This window comes from Callithrix jacchus, chromosome 5 (assembly GCF_049354715.1).
Source record: "Callithrix jacchus isolate 240 chromosome 5, calJac240_pri, whole genome shotgun sequence".
Classification (NCBI taxonomy): Eukaryota; Metazoa; Chordata; class Mammalia; order Primates; family Cebidae; genus Callithrix; species Callithrix jacchus.
The window spans coordinates 103,280,568-103,308,006 of NC_133506.1; the positions used below are offsets into that span (position 1 = coordinate 103,280,568).

At 42.3% G+C, this 27,439-nt stretch overlaps 1 protein-coding gene across 3 annotated transcripts; it reads left to right on the top strand.

Annotated features, from left to right (window-relative positions):
- TMIGD1 (transmembrane and immunoglobulin domain containing 1) lies at window positions 1-26,812 on the top strand. Of its 3 annotated transcripts, none has more exons than XM_035297869.3 (7): window positions 1-45; window positions 9,163-9,266; window positions 11,074-11,352; window positions 15,990-16,268; window positions 22,096-22,199; window positions 24,213-24,253; window positions 24,755-26,812. In XM_035297869.3, the coding sequence occupies exons 2-7, from the start codon at window positions 9,185-9,187 to the stop codon at window positions 24,756-24,758; spliced, it is 789 nt and encodes a 262-aa protein (XP_035153760.1). In that variant the 5' UTR covers window positions 1-45; window positions 9,163-9,184; the 3' UTR covers window positions 24,759-26,812. The 3 variants fall into 3 exon arrangements, with proteins under 3 accessions (XP_035153760.1, XP_008995388.2, XP_054112121.1); XM_008997140.5 differs by lacking the exon at window positions 1-45 and adding an exon at window positions 6,570-6,627; XM_054256146.2 differs by lacking the exons at window positions 1-45; window positions 24,755-26,812 and adding an exon at window positions 6,570-6,627 and having other exon boundaries at window positions 24,213-24,257.
- The last annotated feature ends 627 nt before the right edge of the window (window positions 26,813-27,439 follow it).

Consider the following 27,439-nt stretch of genomic DNA (forward strand, 5'->3'; position numbering starts at 1 on the left):
GTCTTCAAGACTGATCCTGGAGGACATTACCCACCTTCTTCTGAGGTAGCTATTTTATTCTATATTGCTTCTGCTGTGTCACGCAGCCACTCCTGAACTGCCTGGTATGAAATAGACCGGTTAAGTCTGTAACAGACAGAGCCCTCCTCCAAGGAAATATCTTCTCTAACCCCTAGCCGTCTAACTTCAAAATCACTATGTATGAAGAGGGACCTCTAGTGGTCAATTGCAAAGGTCACATCGCTGCTACCTTCTCCTACTATTATCTTACTGGTGTTCTGCTGTCAACTCTGGGTCGGTCCTAATAGGTGGAGGAAGCGGAGGAATTAAACACCAACAGTTTCCTGCTTGCTATCAATCTGGAGGCAGGAAGCTCTGGAGGAAAGGACACTAGTTTGGGGAGCATTCTCACTTGGGTTAATCTTTTATTAGTTTTGTCATCTTAACCCTGAGAGCTGGCTAGAACTTCGTTTTCTCACCTGTAAAATGGTGATCATCATAGGCACTTTATAGGTGGATGTGAGGATTGAAGGGCAGAACATATGTAAAGGGCTAAGTGTAAAATAGGTATCTGGTTAAAGTTAGTTCTCCTGGCAAGGCACAGTGGCTCATGCCTGTAATCTCAGCACTTTGGGAGGCCGAGGTGGGCGGATCACCTGAAGTCAGGAATTGGAGACCAGTCTGGCCAACATAGTGGAAATCCCATCTCTACTAAAAAAGCAAAAATTAGCCGGGTGTGGTGGCCCGTGCCTGTAATCCCAGCTACTCAGGAGGTTGAGGCAGGAGAATCGCTTGAACCCAGGAGGCAGAGGTTGCAGTGAGCCGAGATCGTGCCACTGCACTCCAGCCTGGGTGACAGAGTGAGACTCCATCTCAAAAAAATTAAAACTTAAAAAAAAATTGGTTCTCTTACTTCTCCCTTCAAATGAAAAATTCGTGGAGGGCAAAGAAGGAAGGAGAATATAGGATAGCTCAGAGGATTTTTTTGTTTTTGTTATAGGTGGGTGGCAGAGCATAGGATGATGTCTTAGTCCTCTCAGGCTAAGATGGGAGACCATCTCCCCAGAAAAATACACATATGCGCGCGCGTGCGCACGCACACACACACACACACACACACACACACACACACACACAGAGTTTTGCCTACAATTTCAGTTGTTTCATGCACACTCTAAAGCTCATCCATAGTGGTTCAAGAAGCCAGTTAAACTCTTAAAATTAGACACTTGGAAAAGGCTGCCATGTGGCAGCCAAGAGTCTTGAAAGAATTCCAATCCCTGCTCTGCCACTAAATAGCTGTGTTACTTTGGACAAGTCTCTTTACTTCCCTGAACTTCATTTCCTCATGTACTAAAAAAGGGAGAAGACAGATGGAGGATTGCCAGATAAAAAACGTGATGCCTCATTAAATTTTAATTCCAGAGAAACAATGATGTTTTAACATACAAGTATTAAAATATTGGCTTGCGATGAATTAGCACTTAGTAGTTACCTAGGTAGGACATACTTATACTAAAAAGATATTTGTTAGTTATTTACTTGAAATTTAATTTTAACTGAGTGCCCTGTATTTTTATTTGCTAAATCTGGCAACCCTATTCAGCCTTTCAGGTATTGCTTTAAGGTCAAAGATTTCTGGTGATGGAGGAATCCTCAGGGAATGAGAGGTTGAGAATCACTGAATGTTCTTCAAGCTATGACCAGACGAGGTGTGGTGGCTCATGCTTGTGATCCCAGCACTTTGGGAAGCTGAGGCAGGAGGATCACTTGAGATCAGGAATTCAAGACCAGCCTGGGCTAGAGAAATCCCATCTCAAAAATACAAAAATTAGCTGGGCATGGTGGTGCATGCTTGTAATCCCAGTTACTCAGGAGACTGAGGCAGGAGAATCACTTGACGTGGGAGGCAGAGGTTGCAATGGGCCGAGATCGCATCACTGCACTCCAGCCTCGGTGATGGAGTGAGACTCTATCTCAAAAAAAAAAAAAAAAAGAAGAAGAAGAAGAAAAAGAAGCTATGACCCATTTTAAGCAGTTTAGTGAATGCTGTATTGGATTCTGGATGGAAAAGACAACACACTGGGTCCCTGTGTTGCTAAAGAACCACTCTATCATTGCTAGGCTGTGCCGGCAGATTCCTAGCTTTTCTGTTACTTTAAACAGTGGCATTGCCAGTGACGTGGCCAGATGACCCTGCTGGCCTGGGGCCCTCTAGCCATTTCCTGAGTTGCTGTCTCTGTCACACCAAGTTTGGTCACAGCTCCAGCTGTGGGATGGCCGTGCTCAGCGGTCAGTGCACTGCCCTGCAGGCCTTCCCCACATTCTGGTTGTTTGTTTCTCCCTCCTATTCTTCTTCCTTCCCATAAAGAGAAAGTACTGTGAGGCCAGTGCACTCATGCAGCCAGCCCCCCACAAGGCAGCCCTGTCACTCATCCTCTTCCAGGGCAGAGCACCCAACTTGCACCTTGAATTTGACTCAGAATGGGCATGCTGCCCACCTCTCCCTGCCTTCCTCCTTCCTGAGGGCCCACTGTGCACTTGGCACTGTGCTGGATAATCTTCCTTAGCCAAGGACCTTTCGCCTTCTTCACTCTGGTCAATGACTTGTTCCATAGTCCATGGTTCTCAAAAGGAGATTCACAAACCACTGTGCAGAGTCCCTTGGAAGGCTCGTTAAAGATGAGATTCCTAAGACTCATCAGGACTGAAGAAGGAAAGGTACTGAAGCCTTCCCCTGGTGATTTTAATACTTGCCTTAATCAGAAAGTCATGGCGTCAGTTCCTGAAGTCCCTTCTCTGTTACCTTTCCAGAAGTACCTGGGCCTTGGGAATGGGAAGCAGATTGCTTTTTTGTTTGTTTGTTTTGAGACAGGGTCTCTCTCTTTCACCCAGGCTGGAGTGCAGTGGTGTGATTGCTCTCGCTGCAGCCTTAACCTCCTGGGCTCAATCCATTTTCCCACCTCAGCCTCACAAGTAGCTGGGACTATATGCCACTATGACTGGCTAATTTTTGTAATTTTTTTTTTTTTTTTTGCAGAGATGAGGTTTCATCATGTTGCCCAGGCTGATCTCAAACACCTAGGCTCGAGCAATCCACCCACCTCAGCTTTCAAAGTGTTGAGATTACAGGCATGAGCCACTGCACCCTGCCAGATGGGTCTTTATTCCCAGGAATATTCAGACTCAAGGCTGCTTTTCCTGTCTCTCTCTTGGTCTAAGCCACTTGTGGAAGCTGTGGAGTATTGTACTCTGTAAATACTCCAAGCAGCCAAACTACTTAGGCTTAATGGTTAACTACTGGGCTTAACTACTCACAGAAAAATGGTTTCTCCCTAGAAAAGAGGAATGTTCCAGGGATTTATATGACCTTGCACAGGTCACACGACTTCTTTGACTCTCCAGCAGGGGCACCGTGATACCGTTTTTCTTGTCTGAAATGCCTCCTCAGCACCTGAGGCCGCTCTGCATGGCTCCTGATCCTCATTAATGTCCAACTCTACAATGTAAGACCTTCAAAAGCCCAGAGCTTGTTTTACTCATCTATGTATCACCACTTAACGTTATGGAGAGCTGGAAGCACCATTCAACTTACAGACCTCATAGCTTTGTAGAATTAGTACAACAATTTTTCACAGATAGCAGTAGAGTAACTAGAGAAGCCGTCTTTCCCTAATTCATGACAAAGCCACCATATTGGCTTGCCTGCAGTTGGCATCCCCAATACTTAGAATACTTAGCACATGGTAGATACTCAACAAATATCTGCTAAATACATTTCCCCAACATTCTGGTCACAAAAATGTCATACAGAAAAGTTGAAACAAGAGTACGGTGAAGATCTGTAGACCCCTATTTAGATTGCATAGATGTTAACATTTGCTATATTTGCTTTGTGTGTGCATGTTTGCTCTTCTTGCTGAATCATTTGAAAGGTAGTTGCAATCATCACGATACTTGACCCATAACTATTTCAGCAGGCATCCCTTGAGAATTAGAACAGTCTATATATAACTGCAATACTATTATCACAACTAATAATAATTAACCATTATTTCCTAATATCCAGTTGTTGAAGTTGCTGGTAGTGCTCTACCCACATCCCCTGGACCTACCTAGAAGTTACCTCCAGCAAGTTCCTGTATAGCCAGTGACTTCCTGAGCATTTGCATGGACATCTTGGCCAGCCTGAGGGAGTATACTCTGCCCTCACAGGGCATGCTGAAAGTGCCAGAGATTCAACACTTTGAGAGTGTCCCTCAGCCAGAGATGGAGAGAAGTTGGTGATAAATACTGATGCTTCCTTCCCCATCAGGAGTTGATTCTAAGGTGTGTTCCACAGACCTTGTCCAAGGTTCCAGGGGGACAGTTGCTCACACCAGTAACCTGTTTATTAACACATTCTTTACTAGTTTCCTGCCTTTCCTATCTTACTTCCTTACTATGCGTCCTGAGATCACCTTTTGTTCTTTTTTGAGACAGGATCTCACTCTCGCCAAGGCTGGAATGCAGTGGCCCAATCTCGGCTCATCACAACCTCTGCCTCCCAAGCTCAAGGGATTCTCCCACCTAAGCCTCCCGAGTAGCTAGGATTACAGGCACACGCCACTACCGTGTGGCTAAAGTTTGTATTTTTAGTAGAGATGGGGTTTCACCATGTTGGCCAGGCTGGTCTCAAACTCTTAGCCTCAAATGATCTACCTACCTCACCTTGGCCTCTCAAAGTGTTGAGATTACAGGCATGAACCACCACCTGGCCAAGATCACCTTTATATAAACTACTTGCACTCAAAGCTCTGTCTCAGGGTCTGCTTTGGAGGGACTGAGAACCAAGACACCACTCCATTGCTAAATTCATTTTAAAATGACAGTATTGGATCCCTAGAGAAGCAAACTCAAGGGCTGGGTGCTATGGCTCATGCCTGTAATCCCAGCACTTTGGGAGGCGGGGGCAGGCAGATCACCTGAGGTCAGGAGTTCAAGACCAGCACCCCTTCTCTACTAAAAATACAAAATTACCTGGGCCTGGTGGTGCATGCCTGTAATCCCAGCTTCATGGGAGGCTGAAGCAGGAGAATCACTTGAAGAGGTGAAGGTTGTGGTAAGCCGAGATCATGCCATTGCACTCCAGCCTGGGTAAAAGGAGTGAAACTCCATCTCAAAAAAAAAAAGCAAACTCAGAGCTTGCTCAGGTGGTACTTGCATCCCAGCCAACAGGAGCTGCTCTTAGCTCTGATTTTTGCTTGAAGAATGCTATAGTGAGGTTACGTTGATTTAGGATGCCCTGCCTAGCCTATACTAATAATAATAGTGATAAGAGCTACTGTTTACTAAGAGCTTACTGTGTGGTAGCTTCACATGCTTCGTTTCATTTAATCCTCACAGTGACTCTGTAGAGAGGTTACTATTACTATTCCCATTGTATCGATGAAGACCCTGAGGCTCACGGAGGTAAAATAACTTTTCAAAGTAACACAACTAGAAGAGGCAGATTGCTGGTGTGCTTCAGCCGTGTATTAAAATGTGTGGATAACTAGCTGGGCATGGTGGTGCATGCCTGTAATCTCAGCTACTCGGGAGGCTGAGGCAGGAGAATCGCTTGAACTCAGGAAGCGGAGGTTGCGGTGAACCAAGATTGCACCATTGCACTCCAGCCTGGGCAACGAGAGTGAAACTCTGTCTCAAATTAAAAAAAAAAAAAAATCTGTGGATAACTATAAGTACTCTTTTGTTATATTTTTGTGTAAATAGGAACAATAGTACTTGGCAGATAAAATTTGCATTGTTAACAATACCATAAACATCGTATAATGTAAGGATCCCCCAGTCAGGTGATATCCTCAAGGGGATGAAACTGTTCCCTAGGCCAAGGTGGGTAGATTGCTTGCGGCCAGTTTGAAACCAGCCTAGGAAACGTGGTGAAATGTCATCTCTACCAAAAATATACATATAAACAAAGTTTAGCTGGGCATGGTGACACACACCGTAGTCCTAGCTCCTTGGGAGGCTGGGAGGCAGAGGTTGCAGTCAGCCTCAATTGTGCCATTGCACTCCAGCCTGGGTGACAGAGTGAAACCCTGCCTCAAAAAACAAAAAACTATTTCCTGCCATGCCTGGCTTGGTACAGCTTATGTGCAGGGTTTGGGTAACTAAGACTTTCCCAGCATTATTTAAGTTGTGTAGAATCTTCCAATGTTTTCACTGCTATGAAAGTCAAACTTCTCCTTGGATTTGTCCCATCATAATCCCCAGACTAGTAGATGATCAAAACGCAGTCATCTTACTTGAATATGACAATCAATATTCAGTGAGATGCGCTACAGATTTTTGTGCAAGTTCAGGCTTTCTTAGAACAAAACATCCCTGTTAGTAATATCTGGCCCCACCTAGTAACCTAGGTACATATAGAAAGTTAGATCTTAAGAAGGTGTCTTTCCCAATTACTGTCTTCTCCAGGACTCCATAAAGAGAAACAGACTTTGAACCCAAGTTATCGTATTTATTTGACCCTACTGTCATAAAGTGTTCAAATTCAAGTATTATAAAGGATTGTAACAGGGAAAGCGTTTAGGGTTTTCAGGCGGAGAAACAGTTGGCCAAGGAAGTCCACTTCTCGGAGCTCAAGAGGTAAGTGGTTAAGACTGTCTTATTTAGAAAGTAGACAGTCATACAGATTAAAAACAAGCCAAATGAGGGAAATACATTTTGAAAAAGTTGCTGGCTCAGTAGAGTGGAGGGAAAGACAATACACAGATTCGCCCCCCTTAATAGGGAGGGGTGAAGTCTGCCAAGAAGCCTGCACTTGCAGTTTTGATTGAGTACCTGTAGTGGAGCATGCTTGAGAAAATTCTACTAGTGATTACATTCTGAAATCATCACTGTTACAACACTGTGATAGATAGAAATCTTCTTGGCAAATATTTAAAATTACGAAAGAATCAATATTAGTAGTAATTGCATCTTACAAAAAGATTGATGCGGGCTTGTCTGCTGGAAAGGGTGGGCCTGGGATGAATGAAACTTACTCCTGTCAGGACACGCCTGGGACAGCGGAGGAGTAGAGCAGGTCCAGAGAAGTCATAGTTATGTTTTAGCTCTTGAAAGTTAAGGGGAGAGAACTCCAAGTGGCCAGCGAGTGGAAGGGATTAACAGTAGCTCCTTTTTTTTTTCCCTTTTTGAGACCGAGTCTTGCCCTGTCACCCAGGCTGGAGTGCAATGGCATGATCTCAGCTTACCACAACCTCCGCCTCCTGGGTTCAAGTGATTCTCCTGCCTTAGTCCCTGAGTAGCTGGGATTACAGGCACCTGCCACCATGCCTGGCTAATTTTTTTTTGCATTTTTAATAGCAATGTATTTTTGTATTTTTTATTTCTAGTAGAGATGGGGTTTCACCATGTTGGTCAGGATAGTCTCAAACGCCTGACCTCAGGTAATCCACCCGCCTCAGCCTCCCAGATCACACTGGGATTACAGGCGTGAGCCACCATGCCCAGCCTAACAGCAACTTCTTAAAGGAAAAGAATATTAATCTAGGCAGTAGATTGGGTAGGAGGGTGGTTAAGAGTAGGGTATAGGCTGGGCGCGGTGGCTCACGCCTGTAATCCCAGTACTTTGGGAGGCCGAGGCGGGTGGATCACGAGGTCAAGAGATCGAGACCATCCTGGTCAAAATGGTGAAAGCCCGTCTCTACTAGAAATACAAAAAATTAGCTGGGCATTGTGGCGCGTGCCTGTAATCCATGCTACTCGGGAGGCTGAGGCAGGAGAATTCCCTGAACCCAGGAGGCAGAGGTTGTGGTGAGCTGAGACTGCGCCATTGCACTCCAGCCTGGGTAACAAGAGCGAAACTCCGTCTCAAAAAAAAAAAAAAAAAAAGAGTAGGGTATAGTAAGCCGGGTGTGGCGGCTCATGCCTGTAATCCCAGCACTTTGCAAGGCTTGAGGTGGGCAGATCGCCTGAGGTCAGGAGTTCGAGACCAGCCTGACCAACATGGAGAAACCCTGTCTCCACTAAAAATACAAAATTAGCCGGGCGTGTGCTGCATGCCTGTAATCTCCCCAGCTACTCGGGAGGCTGAGGAAGGAGAATTGCTTGAACCTGGGAGGTGGAGGTTTCGGAGAGCGGAGATTGAGCCATTGCACTCCAGCCTGGGCGACAAGAGCAAAGCTCCAGCTCCAAAAAAAAAAAAAGAGTAGAATGGTAGTAGTGTAGTAAAGAGCATGGTCTTGGGAGCCCTGGGTTCAAATTCTGACCTTGACATTTACTATATATAGGATCTTGGGCAAATTACATAATCTTTTTAAATCTATAGAAACTACTTCAAGAGGGTTGTTGGGAGGCTTGTGACTGAAATAATGTATAAGGTGCTTAGCACAGTCCCTGTTGCACAGAAACTTTTCTATATGTGGTTCCACTACATTTATAGTAGCACTCTTGAAAGGAAGAAATCAATATGTTTTTTTCCCAGATGGAAGTGGAGAATATCTTAGGGAGAGTTGAAGCAAAAGCAAGAAAGGAGAAGTGACCCCTTTTTTATTTATGATTTTTAGTCCATATGAGTCAAGAGGGAGGGGGAGAGAGAGAAAGAGAGAGAGAGAGAGAGAGAGAGAGAGAGAGAGAGAGAGAGAGAGAGAGAGAGAGAGACAGAGAAGTGAGAGAAAGCCAAGATTAACATGGTTTAAAACTAGAAGCCACGTTTCAGTTGAGTCTTTTCTAAGTACACACTATTTGAATCTATGGGATTTGGAATATTCTCAAAAACTCTATTATCAGAGAAAAACTTTACAAAAATGACCCAAGAGAAGCTTTCAGAACAAGAATTATTTTGTTCAGTAGGGACTGTCTGAGAATGACACAAGTTTCATTCTGTTAGTTTCTCTAGGGAAGACTGGTTTTATCTTCCCCGGTGTGCCCTAACGCTGGTCTATCTGTCACAGCCTATTTCCTTGTGGTTTTCTTTGTTGCTTTAAAAAAAAATTTCTTACTACTAAATGTACTTTGAACTTAGACAGTGTTGTTTAATTAAAAGCTAGAAGTAGTACCGTTATAGTTGTGATGATTCATCTAGGACTTCACTTTAAATGCGAAATAGACAGAAGGAAGGTTCACAAACTCCTTGTAGACCAAAGTACAAAACCGACTGTGCTCTTTTTCCCTGAGTAGATCCGACGTTGACTCATTAAAGATGGCATGGAAGTGCAGTGTCATCATGCAAATGGGAAGATTTCTTCTCTTAGTAATTTTATTTCTGCCACGTGAGGTGACAAGTAAGTTAAAGTTCTTTTTGGCTTCTTTTTAGATAAAGAAAAATTTCTGATTAAGAAAAATGATCATTGGGCATTGGATATATCCTTAAATTCCAAACTGGAATGACTACACAGTTAGCATGGCTCACAGTATATGAGTCAGATAACAATAAGAAATCAAATGGAAAAATATTGTTTTCAGGGTTTTATTATTACAAGACAAGGTGAAATATTCTGTTCTCTCCAGAGCCACCACCAGAATCCTCCTCCATTTGAGTGCATTTTATTACTAATGTTACCCCAAATCATCTTCTGTTTATCCAAACATACTGTTTCACATGAAAATCTTTCCAGCATTTGCTCCCCCACCACTCTTTTCTGATTTTAAAAGTAATACATAGTCATTGTAAAATAAATTAGGCAGTCTATAAAAAAATAAAAAGTACAAATCCCCCCAAATATTTTCATCCAGAGATGACAATCACTCAATATTTTGATACATATTCTTCCATATTTAAAAAATATACTAGACAGCAATACCATTATCTTTACAAGTAGCTTAAGTTTTTTTGTTTGTTTTTGATTTTGAGATGGAGTCGCACTCATGTTGCCCAGGCTGGAATGCAGTGGCGAGATCTCTGCAAACTTCACCTCCTGGGTTGAAGTGATTCTCCTGCCTCAGCTGGGACTGAGTAGCTGGGACTACAGGCGTCCACCACCACACCTGGCTACTTTTTTTAAGTAGAGATGGGGTTTCACTACGTTGGCCAGGCTGGTCTCGAACTCCTGACCTCAGATGATCCACCCACCTCCGCCTCCCAAAGAGCTGGGATTACAGGCGTGAGCCACTGCGTCCAGCCAGCATAAGTTTTTTAAAAGGAAGATGAATGTGTTTATAGAATATATTAACAAATATTATCTGGGGTGCAGGTTTGTGACAGATAAAGTTCCTTTTTAGCGTTTGTTACTTAGTTTTAAACCAGGAAAATAAAAACCGAAATTCAGGTATATTACTATGCAATGAATAGATCTCTAAAAGTCAGAGCTGAAAAAAAAAACAAAACAAAACTATGTATCCTGATCACCCAACTCATGAAGACAAACCCTACAACTTAAACCTACCACACAAACCCCAGCTACTTAAACATCTTTTTATTTTTCTTCACTACCAAAACAATATTAAAACATTATAGATGCAAGACCCAATTTGTCCATAATCCTATCATTTAATCAGAAAAGTGTTTTCAAATCAGTTCTTACCCATAAGCATGTGCAATTTTGATAAGTTGTAGTAATTATTAGAGCTTTAACTTATATTCTTCCTTTTTGCCTAATGTTATGCCTTATTTTTCCATTTCATTCCCTTGTTTTCCTACTTTCAACCCCTTCAAGTAAACAAATTAAATATGGCATGTGTATATGTATATACGTATACATATGTATGTGTGTGTATTCAATATATATGAGATTTTTCCCCAAGTCTTTTTTCCATATTTACATACACACACAAACGCGTGCGCACACACACATGATCATTCTGTATATACTGGTTTCTAATTTGGTGGTTTTCAAACTTCACTGCATATTAGAATCACCTGGGGGCAGGTGGGTGGGGTGTTTTAAACAACACAATGCCCAGGTTGCACTCATGTCAACTAATCAGATGTCTGGGGATGAGAACCAGGCATCAGTACTTTGTTTTGGAGGCAGGGTCTTTATTTTGTTCTACTGATGTACATAACTTATTTAACCAATCCCCTGTTCATGGGCATTTAGGTTGTTTATCTGTATAGCTGTATATCTAAATAGTTTCTCCCTATACTCCCAGGTTCTGTTTTAACTGTGAATGGTAAAACTGAGAACTATATCCTGGATACTACACCTGGCTCCCAAGAATCTCTGATATGTGCTGTTCAAAACCACACCAGAGAGGAAGAACTGCTCTGGTACCGAGAAGCAGGGAGAGTGGATTTGAAATCTGGAAACAAAATCAATTCCAGCTCTGTCTGTGTCTCTTCCATCAGTGAAAATGACAACGGAATCAGCTTTACCTGCAGGCTGGGGAGGGATCAGTCCGTGTCCATTTCGGTGGTGCTGAATGTTACTTGTGAGTGAGGGGAAAAGAAACGGCTAGTGGGTCTTTCATGTCTGTAACACAGGAAGTGATCATTGAGATCTAGGTCTTGGTATTGCCAAATTGCCCAATTTATGCTCCCACCGCAAAGCATGAGAGTACCTATTTCCCCTCATCTTCACGAGCACTGAGTATCATCAAACTCTAAGAATTTCCCAGCCTCATTTGAAATTTTCTTTTCCTTTTTTTTTTTTTTTTTTTGAGACAGAGTCTCACTCTGTTGCCCAGGCTGGAGTGCAGTGGCGCGATCTCGGCTCACTGCAATCTCCGCCTCCCAGGTTCAAGCAATTCTCCTCCCTCAGCCCCCTGAGTAGCTGGGACTACAAGCACGTGCCACCACGCCCGGCTAATTTTTAATTCTTGTATTTTTAGTAGAGACAGGGGTTTCAGCATGTTGGCCAGGCTGGTCTCTAGCTCCTGACCTCAAGTGATCCGCCTACATCAGCCTCTCAAACTGCTGGGATTATAGGCATGAGCCACTGAGCCCAGCCTATTTTCATTATTTAAATTAAGAATGAGAGTGTTCACTTTTGCATAAATAGATTGGCCTTTTTAAAATGGAATGCCTGCTTGTATCCTTAACTCGTTTTTTTTTTCTGTTGGGTTTTACGCTTTTTCTCATTAATCTGTACGAGGGCTTTGTAGATGAAGGACGTTAGTCCTTTGTCATTTTGAATTGTAAGTATTTCTCCTATTTGTTTTCGAACATTTTTTAGTTCTTTTTTTGTCATATTGATTTTAAATGTTTGTATATTTAAAGCTACAAGTCTTTTCCTTTGTAGTGCCTAGCTTTTGTGTGCTGCTTCGATGGATTTTCATGGCGGGGCACAGTGGCTCACGCCTGTAATCCCACCACTTTGGAAGATCAGGAGTTCAAGACCAGTCTGACCAGCCCCTACAAGAAATACAAAAATTAGCCAGGCGCAGTGGTGGGCACCTGCAATCTCAGCTACTCAGGAGGCTGAGGCCAGAGAATTGCTTGAACCCAAGAAGCAGAGGTTGTAATGAGCTGAGATGCCACCACTGCACTCCAGCCTGGGCAACAGAGTGAGACCCTATCTCAAAAAAAAAAAAAAAAGAAAAAGAAAAAAAAAAGATTTTTATTAGGGAATCTTCAAACCTCACCTTAAAATAAAAAAAAAGTGAAGCTCTTCAATGCATGGGTTCCAGGTATTGGTAACCCACTAATGGGACTGTACAGGCTTAGGGGACTGTCAAGTGATACTATGTATGTGATCACATGGGTTGTTGGGTGAAAAGCTGGTTCTGCATGAGAATGGTGTGGATGGTATGGTGATGGGTGAGGTAGGATGGTGCAGTACGATTTGGTAGAAAGACCCTATCTCTGCAAACATAACATAGTGAGACCCTATTCCTACAAAAAAAAAAAGTTTGTTTTTAGTTAGCTGGGCATGGTGGTATACACCGGTAGCTGGTATACACCAGCTACGCGGAAGGCTGAGGCGAGAGGATCACCTGAGCCCAAAAGGTTGAGGCTTCAGTGAGGTGTGATTGTGCCAACCTGGGCAACAGAGTGAGACCCTGTCTCAAAAAAAAAAAAAGACAGCTAAGGAAACTAAGGCCCAGACTAGGGGCTCAAATCATAGCTGCAGCTGAGAACAAAACACTAATTCCCAAGCTTTTAATCTAGTGCTTAAGTGCTTACTCCATGAAACTTTTTATTTTATTTATTTTATTTTATTTTGAGACAGTGTCTCACTCTGTCAGTGAGGTGGCACAGTCTCAGCTCACTGTAACCTCTGCCTCCGAGGCTCAAGTGATCTGCACAGGAGTCTCAGCCTCCCAAGTAGCTGGGACTACAGGTGCACACCACTATGCTGAGCTGATTTTTGCATTTTTTTGTAGAGATGGGGTTTTGCTATGTTGCCCAGGCTGATGGAACCCTCTTAAAAGAGACAAGGCAGAAATGCCGACAATGTGATTTGATGACTTTAAGAAATTGTTTTTAGTCCAGGTGTGGTGCCTCATGCCTGTAATTCCAGCATTTTGGGAGGCCAAGGCAGGCAGATCACCTGAAGTCAGGAGTTCAAGACCAGCCTGGCCAACATGATGAAACCCTGTCTCTACTAAAAATACAAAAATTAGCGGGACATGGTGGTATTTGCCTCCGTAGTCCCAGCTAATTGGGAGGCTGAGGAAGGAGAATTGCTTGAACCTAAGAGGTGGAGGTTGCGGTGAACCGAGATCGCATCACTGCTCTCCAGCCTGGGTGACAGAGTGAGACTCCGTCTCAAATTTAAAAAAAAAATTGTTTTCAGTTTTCCAGCCTCAATCCATTTTTTAGATAGTCTTTATAACAATCTCCTAAATATCATTGTTGCTATGTGTGTGTGTATGTGTGTATAATAATTGCTCAGTAATCCATAATGACAACACTGACACAAACTCATCAACAAATAAATCAAAATGAGCTCATAAAATGTGACAATGATATTATGTACCATTCAAAGGCAGTACCATTATTGTTATAAATAGCAGATTAAGAACTAATTGGAAGCTTGATAACACACTGTGTGGGGGAGAAAGTGGAGAAACAGGTTCTGTTATACATCATTGCTGAAAGTTTAAATTGAGAACACCTCTTTCGTAATACCTATCAAAATTTAAAGTGTGCGTATCCTATGACACAGCATTTCTCCTTCTAGAGATTAACCTTGGAGAAATACATGCACATGAGCATAAAGAGATATGGACGAGGATGTTTATTGTAGCATTGTTTAACATTTTAACATGAAAACAACCTAATGCCCAACAAAACACAAATGATTAAAAAGGCGTACATTATATGATAGCACTCTAAAAGCAATAAGCTAGATCTCTGTGGTTCAATATGAGTATATCCAAAAAGCATGCAAGTTATTGAGAGAAATGAAGTATTTTATGTAAATCCTTCCTATGCTCCTAAAATAATACCATATATTTCCTAAGGGTACACTATGTGTAGAGAAAACTATTTAAGAGAAAAGAAATATAGGGAAAGATTTACACCAAACTCATAGCAGTGGGTATCTCTGGAGATTCAGGAAGTGACCAGGTTGGACCTTAGCTTTATCTGAATTGTACTAATTTTTAGAGAGGGGATATTCACATATACTGATATGCTTAAATTAATTTCAAATCATTACATAAAAAGAAATCACTAACAATCTGTCCACAACTGGAATTGTTCTATTTGGCAATTAGGTTCTCTATTCCAGCAGCTTCCTACATATCTGAATACCATATAACATCCTTGTTGGATGTGATACAGAATTCAAGCTCATTCCAAAGAGCAACAAAATGTCATTCTTCTGAGAGAGTTATTAATAGCACAGCCTACTCAGGGTCTAATTATTCAGTGTGCAGATTATACAAGCTCCTTTTCCCCCTTCTCCGCCTCTACCATTTCCCTAGTTCCACTCTCCAACCATTTTGTTACTATTCAGCACCTCTGTCAGAATCTGCAAGGTGATATACATTGTCTATGGGTCTACAACTGCCTTTATTGTAGAGGGAATAAGGAGTTGCTCACATGGAGCGATGAGAGGGGACTCACTTGCCTTCCACAGATGCCAGAGTTGCATGCTTAGAACACCTTCTGGGAGGAAGACATTATTGCTAGAGGATCACTGAGAAAACACAAAGATGCATTGGTAAATATGTTACCAAGGCAATGGTTAGAGAAAATGCAAAAACAGACAGTGAGAGTAGCCCTCAAAACCACCACCACCATAATAATTAGTAGCTGGCACTGTGGCAAATGTTTTACAGGGATTATTTAATCTTTACAGCAACTCATGAGATGTATGATTATCCCATTTTTTTTTTAATGTGAGAAAAAGAGGTCTTAGCAGTTACTTAACTGTCTCAAAGTCACAGTAAATGGTGTGGATGGAATGAGGTCTAATTGCAATGTATGTCTTCTTAATTTTGCAGCTTTTTTTTTTTTTTTTTTGAGACGGAGTTTCGCTCTTGTTACCCAGACTGGAGTGCATTGGCACAATCTCGGCTCACCGCAACCTCTGCCTTCTGGGTTCAAGCAATTCTTCTGCCTCAGCCTCCCGAGTAGCTGGGACTACAGGCGCGCACCACCATGGCCAGCTAATTTTTGTATTTTTAGTAGAGAAGGGGTTTCACCTCGTTGACCAGGATGGTCTCGATCTCTTGACCTCGTGATCCACCCGCCTCGGCCTCCCAAAGTGCTGGGATTACAGGCGTGAGCCACTGCGCCCAGCCAATTTTGTACTGTTTTGTGCAACACTAACACAGGTTGTTTTATTAATTCTCAGAGAACAAAGAATCAAAGCTTATACTCTTAGGTAGCGTTACAAATTGTCTGCTTGTCATAGATTCATTACGATATATATTATGTTCATAATCCTATGTTAATTCATGGTTTGTCTTCTTCATCACATTAAAAGTTGTATGAGATTTGGAACTGGAAGTATTATTTGCCCTTGTTACCCCAGTACTTGGCACACAGTACGTATTTAATAAATTTTTGTCAAATGAATAAATAACTAGATGAGATAGACTGAAGGAAGACCTTGATCTCTGACAGTGAACTATTGCTTATCTGCTAATTAAATCTAAATGCTTGAGTCTTGCAGTTCCTCCTCTTCTAAGTGGAAATGACTTCCAAATGGTTGAGGAAGGCAGTAATGTGAAGTTGGATTGCAATGTGAAAGCCAACCCCCAGGCTCAAATGATGTGGTACAAAAACAGTAGTCTCCTGGATTTAGAGAAAAGCCATCACCAAATCCAACAGACGAGTGAGTCTCTTCAGCTGTCAATCACCAAAGTCAAGAAATCTGACAATGGAACCTACAGCTGTATTGCAAAGTCACCTCTGAAAACGGAGAGCTTGGACTTTCACCTGATTGTTAAAGGTAACACTCTTTTTAAGTAATACCCAGCACAGTGCAAAACTCAGACTAGATGCTCAGTAAATATTTTTGGTGACAATAAATAATAATAACAGTTATGATTAGTAGCTAGGATTTTCTTTGGAGAATCATCCCCATCCAAGGATTTTTCCACTAAGAATCCTAGTCCATCCTTTTAGGGAAATCTTGCCCATTCCATATAGGACACTGTTTTTTGAGCAAAGATCCTTTCTTAAAACCAAATATAGAAAACAAATCTGCTTGGCTTTTAGGGAGGAGAATTTCCATGAATTCTGGGCAACAAGGTGTATAGCAACTAGACTTTGGAATTCACAGCCTTACAACAACAGAAGAGAAGTAAAAAGACACAGAGAGAACAAAAATTAGGACTAGATAAGAAAATAGATCTCTGCAATCACTCCTAACTCAAATTCTAACTTGTAGGCTAATCAGCAGAGAGAGTAGGAAAAAAATAAGAAGGAAGAAAGCCCTTTCTCTTGGATTCATGCTTCATCTACCCAGGGTTATCACCTCTACAATGACAGAACAAATGAAGCTCTGAGGGGTTTCCCCTACTCATATTTTTTGCTAATACAAAAAGAGAAAGGCAAAATACCTGGGGTAGCAGATGCCAAAAATGCTTATTCACACATTGTCTGGTCTCACGCCAGTATCCCAGGAGCAGCCCAACAAGCTGAGACTCCTGTATCTTGTTAGAACAGTATTCACTTTGTCATTTGTCTCCCTGTACCCCCTCATTGCCAGTCTTGCCAATCCCCAGGAAGCCAACTGAACCCCTGCCCGAAGTGTTGTGGTGATGTAACCATGGGATATCTTATTTCCTTCCCCATGAGGGGAAGGGTTATGGGATATGAACAGAGCGACTGGTGGGGAAGAAGAGTTGCTGGTGGTTGAATATCCATCACTGTGATTTGTGGCATGAGTAATTCATCCTGCAGAGCAGTAGCAATATGCCCAGGGGCTACTTGTTTTAAAAGCCAAACCCACCTGTAATTCCAGCACTTTGGGAGGTCGAGGCAGGTGGATCACTTGAGGTCAGGAGTTCAAGACCAACCTGATCAACATGGAGGAACCCTGTCTCTACTGAAAAAAAAAAAAAAAAATAGCCAGGCATGGTGGTGCATGCCTGTAATATCAGCTACTCAGAGGCTGAGGCTGAGGCTGGAGAATTGCTTGAACCCAGGAGGCGGAGGTTGCGGTGAGCTGAGATGGCGCCATTGCACACCAGCCTGGGCAACAAGAGCAAAACTCCGTCTCAAAAAACAAAACAAAACAAAAAAAACAAGCCCACAAATATCCTAAGTAACCATGGAATAGAAAAAGTTCTCTGGCTATTTACCTCCCCCAAGGACCACTAAAGCATGGAAAGGTGGGCCTCATGCCCTGCCATCCTAACTGACTACAAACACCACACTTAGAGACCGGGAAATTACATCCCTCCTGGTTAAGAAGAAATCATAATTGTTCTGTGTCACATTAAAAAAAATATACAGCATATGTGGCAAACAGGATGCCAGCTTAGTACATTGGCTTTCTGGTGGGCAGAAACTTGTTTTGGGTAGGGCTTTTCCAAACCAACTGGTTTTTCTTATTTCTTCTTGCTTAGCTACTTCCCTGGCTGGTGGCATAAGCGCTCTGCTGCTGGGGCACAGGCTAAATGCCAAGATGTTCATGAGCCCTCTCCTGGCTTCATGTCTCAGTGAGGAAGCTCCTAAATGAGGCTACAAATTACATCACAGATCTTTTCTTGAGCATAAGATTGAGCCCATGTGTTGGGATTATTTAACCATGATGCATAGGGGAGGAAAATATCAGGTCTGGTTACAAATGAGAGCATAAAACAGGACAAGGGGAGAGGCGTGGTTATGTAGTTACCCTTGCCAGTCTCTTTTCTTTCCTTTTTTTTTTGAGACAGGGTCTCACTCTGCCACCCAGGCTGGAGTGCAGTGGCATAATCATAGCTCACTGCAGCCTCATCCTCCTGGGCTCAAACAATCTTCCCACCTCAGGCTTCTGAATAGCTGGGACAGGTGCATGCCACCACAACCAGCTAATTAAAAAAATTTTTTTTTGTAGAGACGAGGTCTTGACATGTTGACCAGGCTGGTCTTGAACTCCTGGGCTCAAGCAATCTGCCAACTCTGCTTCCCAAAGTGCTGGGGTTACAGGCATGAGCCACCATGCCCAGACCAAAGTCATTTTCAACAGAAATTTGGAATCCAAAGCAAGCCAATGGGTAAGGTAGTTTACTTCAGTTTATAGAGTAAGAGCTGTTACATGTGGCTTCATTTTATCTGGCTTGATAAAAATATTCCAACCTGTGACTGAATTCTGATTTTTTTTTCTAATTGCCCTACCTTTACTTCCCCTTTGTTTTGACATCTTGCAAATGGAGGGGCTCCCCAGTAAGGTGAGGGCCCTTGGGTGTGTCCCAGAGCTGACTAGTACAGAACCAGGGCTTATCAGAAAAAGGCTTACTGAGCAGTTTCTCCATAGGAATGGTATGACCCATACCTTCAGGAGAATAATTTTTAGAAACAGCCAAGACAGGGAAAAAGTTTAATCCACGTAGTCCCCAAAATTATCCAGAGCAGGAAAATGATAAAAAGGTAATTACAGGCTGAGTGTGGTGATTCCTACCTGTAATCCCAGCTCTTTGGGAGGGCAAGACAAGAGGATTGCTTGAGCCCAGGAGTTCAAAAACAGCCTGGGCAACATAGTGGGACCCTGTCGCTACAAAAAATAGAAAAATTAGCAGGGTATGATGGTATGCACTGGTAGTCTCAACCACTCAGGAGGCTGAAGTAGGAGGATCTCTTAAGCCCTAGATGTCCGAGGCTGCAGTGAATCATGATCACACCACTGCACTCCAGCCTGGGTGATAGAATGAGACCCTGTCTCCAAAATAATAATAATAATAATAATAATAATAATAATAATAATAATAATTGGTTAGTGTGTTACACAGTTATGGGGACAGAAGAGATAAACCCTATTTCATAATCTTAAGGTATACAGGGACTGGGTTTTGAAATTAAATGTATCTAAAGTTGCTTCCTCCCCTCCTCCCTGGCTTTTGCCCTTCACTTGCTATCTCATGACCCTGTTTCCTGTCTAATACTTAATCTGTAATATCTGTTTGTTTAATGTCTGTCTCTCTCCTAGAATATGAGCTCCATGAAGGCAGAGGAGCCTTCCACATCTGTCCTATTTTCTGCAGAGCTGAACACAGTGCCTAACACACATTAGTCACTCAGTAAATATTCGTTGACTGTACCTCAATCCACAAACTCAATTGTACAATAAATAGCACATGCTCAATTTCCTTTAAATGCCTAAAATTTGATTTAAGCCATGACTGAAGCTCCTTCCCTCGTTGGGCAGCATCAGAATCCAGGGGCTTAGACAAGGTCACTTAAAAACCTTTGTTGACCTTAAGCATGTTCACTTTAAGAAACAGGATCCTGCCAGGCACACTGGGTCACGCCTGTAATTGCAACACTTTGGGAGGCCCAGGTGGGAGAATTGCTTGAGGTCCAGCGTTTGAGACCAGCCTGGGCAACATACCCAGACTTCATCTCTTAAAAAAAAAAAAAGTTGGCCAGGGGTAATGGCTCACACCTGTAATCCCAGCACATTGAGAGGCTGAGGCAGGCAGACCACTTGAGGTCAGGAGTTCAAGGCCAGACTGGCCAACATAAGGTGAAACCCTGTCTCTACCTAAAATACACAATTACCCAGGCATGATGGTGCACACCTGTAGTTCCAGCTACTTGGAAGGCTGAGGCAGGAGAATTGCTTGAACCCAGGAGGCAGAGGTTGCAGTGAGCCGAGATCAAGCCATTGCACTCCAGCCAGAGCAACAGAGTGAGATTCTGTCTCAAAAAAAAAAAAAAAAAAAAAGAATAGGGTCTCACTATGTTGCCCAGGGTAGAGAAGAGTGGCTATTCATAGGTGCAATCATAGGGTGTTATAGCCCTGAACTCCCGGGCTTGGGACCTATACTCCCAAGTAGCTGGGACTACAGGTGTGCCACCCTACCTGGCTTTTACTTTTACTTTTAAAAGTTTCATTCCATATCATAAATCAAATATATTTTTTTAAAAAACACATTGTATGTGCTTTCTGCTACAAAAGTTTTGAAAGAATCTTTATAACTTGTATAGATTTTGAATTTTGTTATAAATAAGTTGTTCATTTGGTTCTTGAGGGTTAAACTTTATTATTTAACAGTTGGGTTATAGTTGACACCAGGTTGCATTTTACAGATGCTTAAACGTTGATTAATTTTGCTATGTTCTTTTCATATCTTGGGGCCAATCATTTTTTTCTGGGTCTCAAATATTTTCATAATCTCTTAGAAAGCCTGCAAACACAGGCACTATGCCTGTAATGACTGATAAATAAAGTAGCTCTTAGCCAGGTGTGGTGGCTCACACTTGTAATCCCAGCACTTTGGGAGGCAGAGGCAAGCAGATCACCTGAGGTCAGGAGTTCGAGACCAGTCTGGCCAACATGGTGAAACCCTGTCTCTACTAAAAATATAAAAATTAGCTGGACATGGTAGCATGTACCTGTAATTCCAGCTACTTAGGAGGCTAAGGCAGGAGAATTACTTGAACCTAGAAGGCACAGGTTGCAGCAGTAAGCTGAGATCAAATCCCTGTACTCCAGCCTGGGCAACAAGAACAAAACTCCGTCTCAAACAAAAACAAAAAAACTAGCTCTTGGTTTGCCTGCTGTTCAGAAAATAGAAGAGTGGGCTTTCGCTTCCAGGTGGTCGTGGTTGCTGCTGATCTCTTCCTAGTCCAAGTTAGAAGTAGGCTCTCTGTCCTTGCATGACATTTAGAGAGACACAGAAACGGTTGCCAAGGTTAGGAAGGCTAATGCTTAGAGTCCTACTTCCCTAGAGGCACTTTGCAGCCACCTGCTATAATGTCTTGTCACCTGCTTGGGTACCATCACAGTACAGGTACAAGGCTCCCCACTGCTTTTGAGGCCCACAGACTTCTCTCCTTCTTAATCCAGAAAGCTCTCCATCCTTTCTCTTCTTGCTCTCAAAGCCTTCCTCCCTCTTTTCCCCACCCTCTGGAATACTTCCCAATATATTTTGAGCTTTTCAAAATGCAGGCAAAACCATTGACTTCAATCTGCTTCTGCTCTATGTGGGGCAAAAATTGTGGGTGAAGGAAGCCCAAAATGGTCTACTTGCTTTAGGGGAGTTACTCATTTTACATTATTATTCCACAAAGGAATGGATTCAAAACTTAATGTCTGCCATTTACTAGATCTGTGACTTTTTTTTTTCGAGGGAGAGAGAGTCTCTCTGTCACTCAGACTAGAGTGCAGTGGCATGACTCTGGCTCACTGCAACCTCTGTTTCCTGGGATCAAGCAATTTTCCTGCCACAGTCTCCCAAGTAGCTGGGACTACAAGCACTTGCCACCACACCCAGCTAATTTTTGCATATATCTTTTCAGTACAGATGATGGGGTTTCATCATGTTGAGCAGGCTGGTTTTGAACTCCTGACCTCAAGTGATCTGCCCACCTCAGCCCCCTAAAGTGCTGGAATTACAGGCATGAGCCACCTCACCCAGCCTAGTTCTGTGACTTTGGACAAGCACTCTAACCTCTTAAAGGCCCTGGTTCCTCACCTGTGAAATGAGGACAATAATACCTACCTTTCTAGATTGCTGGGAAGATTTAATTAAGGGGATGATATACGTAAAGTTCAAGGCACTATAGCTGGGACATAGTGGAAGTATATAAATGTTCATTCTTATTCCCTGTGTTTGTATTCCCAACAGATAAAACCATTCGTGTACCAGCAGAGCCCATTATTGCTGCATGTGTTGTGGTCTTTCTGACATTGTGCTTTGGACTGATTGCTAGAAGAAAGAAAATAATGAAGGTATCTAAGTATTCTGAGCTTTTTAGGTAAAAAGCCATCATCTGAATAAAGGCAGAAATCTAAAAATACAAGTGACTTCAGTTAGGAACCCTTCTTGGCAAAGTCGAATCTGGTCTTTCTACCACGTGTTCTAAAATACAGTTGTTCAAGGGAATAAAAATTATATGTATATTATGAGTACAGATTTACAAAGAAGAGAAGTGCACATGGGCAAAGCCTGAATTGAAAATAGCTGTGTTGTCAGGGTTAGGGAATTTGGGGCTGATTTTCCTTCCTATTAAATTTCCCTTTTTTGTTGCTATGGTATCTGTGGTATAATAAATAAATATAGGGAGGAACATCTGCTCTAGATTCAGAGAGCTGCATGAAAAAGACGGCATTGGCTGCTCACCTCTGGACGACGGCCACATGCCCTGGCTGCAGTGGGCTGGGGTTTGAATTATAAAGTGGTTATCCAAAGTGGAGATGTATACATTTGTTAATAATGCCATGAAAGCATTTTCTTTCTCCTGAGGAAAAGTGAATTTCTTATCAGAATATCTGGCTGGCCCTGTAATTTAAATTAAAATAAAACTTTGGAGAAACAGAAAAAATAAATAAATAAATAAATAAAGTGGTTATCCTCATTGGTTGGCATGATTCAGAATATATGCATGCATAGGTTAATGCCATGCATTTGACTCTGCCAGCTAATCCAGTGCCAAAGGAGAGAAAATATGGCAGAAAGCCCTAGGCTGAGTTCATCATTCAGCAAGGGGCATTATCCTTGGAACACATAGTAACTGGGCAGCCATGTCTCCCAAGAAGCAATTCAATCCACTCTCTATTCCAATCCAGAGCATTTTTTTTTTTTTTTTGGAGATAGAGTCTTACTCTGTTTCCCAGGCTGGAGTACTGTGCCATGATCACAGCTCACTGTAGCCTCAACTGCCTGGGTTCAAGTGATCCTCCCGCCTCAGCCTCCCAAGTAACTGGGACCACAAGCATACACCGCCACACCCAGCTAATTTTTGTATTTTTTGTAGAGACAGGGTTTTGCCATGTTGCCCAGGCTGGTCTTGAACTCCTGAGCTCAAGCCATCAGTCCACCTCAGCCTCCCAAAGTGCTAGGATTTGCAGTGATTGCATGCTCAGCCACAAAGCATTTTTTTCTTTTCTTTTTCTTTTTTTGAGACAGAGTCTCCCTCTGTCACCCGGGCTGGATTGCAATGGCACGCTCTCGGCTCACCACAACCTCCGCCTCTCGGGTTCAAGCAATTCTCCTGCCTCAGCCTCCCAAGTAGCTGAGATTACAGGTGTGCACCACCACACCCGGCTCATTTTTGTATTTTTACTAGAGACCGGGTTTCATCATGTTGGTCAGGCTGGTCTCGAACCCCTGACCTCGTGATCTGCCTGCCTCAGCCTCCCAAAGTGCTGGAATTGCAGGCGTGAACCACTGTGCCCGGTTTCTTTTTTCTTTTCCTTTTCTTTTCTTTTTTTTTTTTTTTTTGAGACAGTCTCACTCTTGTCACCAGGCTGGAGTGACAAGATTTCAGCTCACTGCAACCTCCACCTCCCGGGTTCAAGTGATTCTCCTGCCCCAGCCTCCCGAGTAGCTGGGACTGTAGGCATGAGCCACCATGCCCAGTTAATTTTTGTATTTTTAGTAGAGATGGGGTTTCATCACATTGGCCAGGATGGTCTCGATCTCTTGACCTCGTGATCTGCCCACTTCACCTTCCCAAAGTGCTGGGATTACAGGTGTGAGCCACTGTGCCCGGCCTAAGCATTTTTTTTTTCGGTAAAAAAATAAATACTCAGGTATCTAAGATCCTGGAAGCATCTTAACTAAGAGTTACATCTTCTCTGCATTTAATAAAAACTACTAGTATGGCCCCCAAAACGACACCAGAGCCATTGCAGAGGTGGCTATATTTCCATAGCACCTGTCCCTGAGCCGTCTTAATGCATTCAAAATATTTCTCCAGGGTCTTAAAAAGTAGGCTAATTTATTGCCATGTTTGCTTTTAGCTCTGCATGAAGGATAAAGACCCTCACAGGGAAACAGCTCTGTAAGTACTCTAGGCTAGGACCAATGCTTTTTTAATAAGCAGATGGATAGCAGTGATATGCATCACTCTAGACAAACTCCAGAGATGGGAGGTACTGGAGCGGAAGGGTTTCAGAGGAGAATAGAAGGTGAAGGAAAATCTACTCCACTTTAGAGGAAGACAGGTTGAAAAGTTCCCTAGAACAGAAAACACCTTCGGTTCTAAGCCTGGTCTCTCTTTAAGCAAGTTTGCCCAATGCTTGTGCAACTGCATTTTATTGCCACACAATGCAGATGCCGTGGCGGAAGCCACTGCTCCACACTCCTTTACAACAAGACCAGGAGCCACTTTCATCCTCATACTGCCTTCTCTTTGCAGCTTCATTTAGTGTTTCTAGCATACGTGGAGTGGGTAGTAGGTAACAAGAACAAAGGCATGTTTTCAGGGAGTATGGGTTTTGTTTTGAATTTTTGTTCTTATTGCTCTAAGCATCATTATAATTAATTTCTTCATTCATTTCAGATGAGAAAGATGAGATGCATTGACTGCAGAGAGAGAGTTTTGCATCAGGACCTCCACAATTTATGTAGTCCCATCTGTATTTATTGCTATTACTCAATTCACTCCTGTCACTTCTGTTTCATTAATCACTTAACAGTAGTTGTTATGAACAATTTGATATACTTGTGGAACACTTATATGGAGAAGAATGAAAGTATAAAACTTTAAGAATGAAAAGCAAGATTTTGTTAAGTCTTCTCCTTGAAGTATACATTAATTAACTGAGATTTGTTCTAAATAGGTTGTTAGTCATTTATAGTTTAGTGTGTTTTTTTCTAGGTGGGAGATACTTTGGTCTCACAAATCAGTGCAAAACCAAAAAAAAAAAAAAAAAAGGGAGGCAACAAACAGGGTAATCAATGTTTAAATTTCTCAGGAAACACATTAAAAATATCAGTTATGCCAGATGCCAGGTGTGTTAGCTCCTACAATCCCAGCGCTTGGGGAGGCTGAGGCAGGCAGATCACTTGAGGCCATGAATTCAAGACCGACCCGGCCAATATGGTGAAAACCATCTCTGCTAAAAAGGCAAACAGCCAGGCGCAGTGGCGTGCACCTGTAATCCCAGCTTTAGGAGGCTGAGGTAGGAGAATCACTTGAACCTGAGAGGTGGAGGTTGCAGTGAGCTGCGATGGCACCACTGCACACCAGCCTGGGTGACAGAGTGAGACGCTGTCTCAAAAATAGACAAAGAAACAAAAAAAAAACAATTATAATCTACCTTCACTGTTGTTTCATACAAAATGTTTTAGGACTAAAGAGAGAAAGGAGTCTATAATCTTGAAATATAAGATGCTCCTTTAAATGGAATAAATTTAGTGTTATGAAGAACTCAGCATACATCCTTATTTTTCTCATCTCATTATATTGACACGGTCACAAATTTTGTGTGCTGGATGTGGCAGTGAATGTTCAAAGAGCAATGAACATGGTCATTTGTGTTGAGATACCTGTACTAATTCTGAGTCAGCCTGTACTGTTCTTATACATTCCCAGTTTAAACTGCAGCTGTCTTATAATTTATCATCGACTTTCCCCACCTCCATTCTTTCTTCTTTTTTCCCCCATAAGTTTATGCTTCTCCTTCCCACACAACTGGGGGAGCTTGTACGGAAAGGTAGCCTTGGCCAGAATCATCTTCGATGTCTCTTCTGTGCTCCTCCTCTCTTAGAAAAACAAAACAAAACTGTTTTCATCTAATTTTGAAGTAGCTAAATGTGCCACAGTGCAAGAGAAATCTGCTGTCAGACAGGTGGTAAAAAGCCTTCTTGACATAGAAGCAAAAAGAAGAAATTAGCAGAATGTATGAAATCTCAGCAGACTTGTTTCTAAAAGGAACAGACATAATCCTCCTGTTAGTCTCTCTTTGCTTCCTTGGAAACTTCAGTATGAAATCGATGAGAGAGAGACTGCTACAGACTGTGAATTACAGATTTCTCTGTCTTCTTGGAGGATCCACAGGGTTTTGTGCAGAAGCCTCCGGATCACATTCCTCACTCAAGATTTCTCAAAGTAGAATCTGGATACCCTGGGAGAGTGCTACAGGGATAAAATTAGATTATGAAAAAAATCTGAATGTTTAGATGATTAAATAGAAGCCATGAGACTGTAAAGAAAAAAACAAATGTGAGGCAATGGTGGCTGGGATAGTTTAAACATGGGAAAGGGAACAGAAAACTTACAAGTCAAATTGGAACTGGAATCAGGAGACCAGAGTTCTAGTGTTGGCTCTGTTAACTTGGGCAGGAAAAACTCCCTTGGACCTTTGGGAAATGAGGTTAGATTAGGAGATCCTTAAAGTACATGTTAGCTTAAAAAGTCTATAATTCTCAAAAGATCCTACATAATTTAGTTAAATGCTGGAAAGAGTTGGCAAGAAACACTGAAAATGTAATCCCTTTGCCCCACCTAGTAGAATTATGAATCAGCTTTGTTCTAGGGCATACAGCAATCCTTGAGAATTACGAGTCATAAGAAAAGAGTTTCCTCACCCTTATAAAATATAATGACCTTGTATATTAGCACAGGTAAGAAACATTAACTAGTTTTACCAGAGCACAGCAATACTGTAAATGGTCATTGCATTTCATTTTGCCTTGCAGTTTGGAAAAAACAGAACCTGTATTAAAAACTATGTATATTATTAACACTGAAATCATAGTGAGCCTGCTTGAGAAGGACATGAAATTCCAGGCCTCAAAAGAGGACCCCGCTGCCTTTCCCCATATGTCTTTTACACTTACTATGAGATACCTGAAATTCCAACATTCATTCTTCTGGTTTTGACCCATAGGACTAAAAGTAGCAGCAGAGAAGTGACAATCCCAGTGTCTCCCTTCTCAACCTTTCCACCAGTAAGGATACCTCTTGTTATTATCACATTCTCCTTCTTGGGCCCCATTTTCCCAAGAACTAATCTATGAAGCAACCTTTATTTATTAAATAATAATAATTATTTGGCTGGGCGTGGTGGCTCATGCCTGTAATCCTAGCAGTTTGGGAGGCTGAGGTGGGTAGATCACTTGAGGTCAGGAGTTCAAGACCAGCCTGGCCAACATAATGAAACCCCATCTCTACTAAAAATACAAAAAAATTAGCCAGGCGTGGTGGCGAGCACGTGTAATACCAGCTACTAGGGAGGCTGAG

What these genes read in the sequence shown, in the direction of transcription:
- TMIGD1 (XM_035297869.3), top strand. Translation starts at nt 9,185, where the DNA reads ATGGCATGGAAGTGCAGTGTCATCATGCAAATGGGAAGATTTCTTCTC. An exon ending in TCTGCCACGTGAGGTGACAA is followed by an intron (nt 9,267 to 11,073) that starts GTAAGTTAAAGT and finishes CTATACTCCCAG; the next exon opens with GTTCTGTTTTAACTGTGAAT. An exon ending in GGTGGTGCTGAATGTTACTT is followed by an intron (nt 11,353 to 15,989) that starts GTGAGTGAGGGG and finishes TGAGTCTTGCAG; the next exon opens with TTCCTCCTCTTCTAAGTGGA.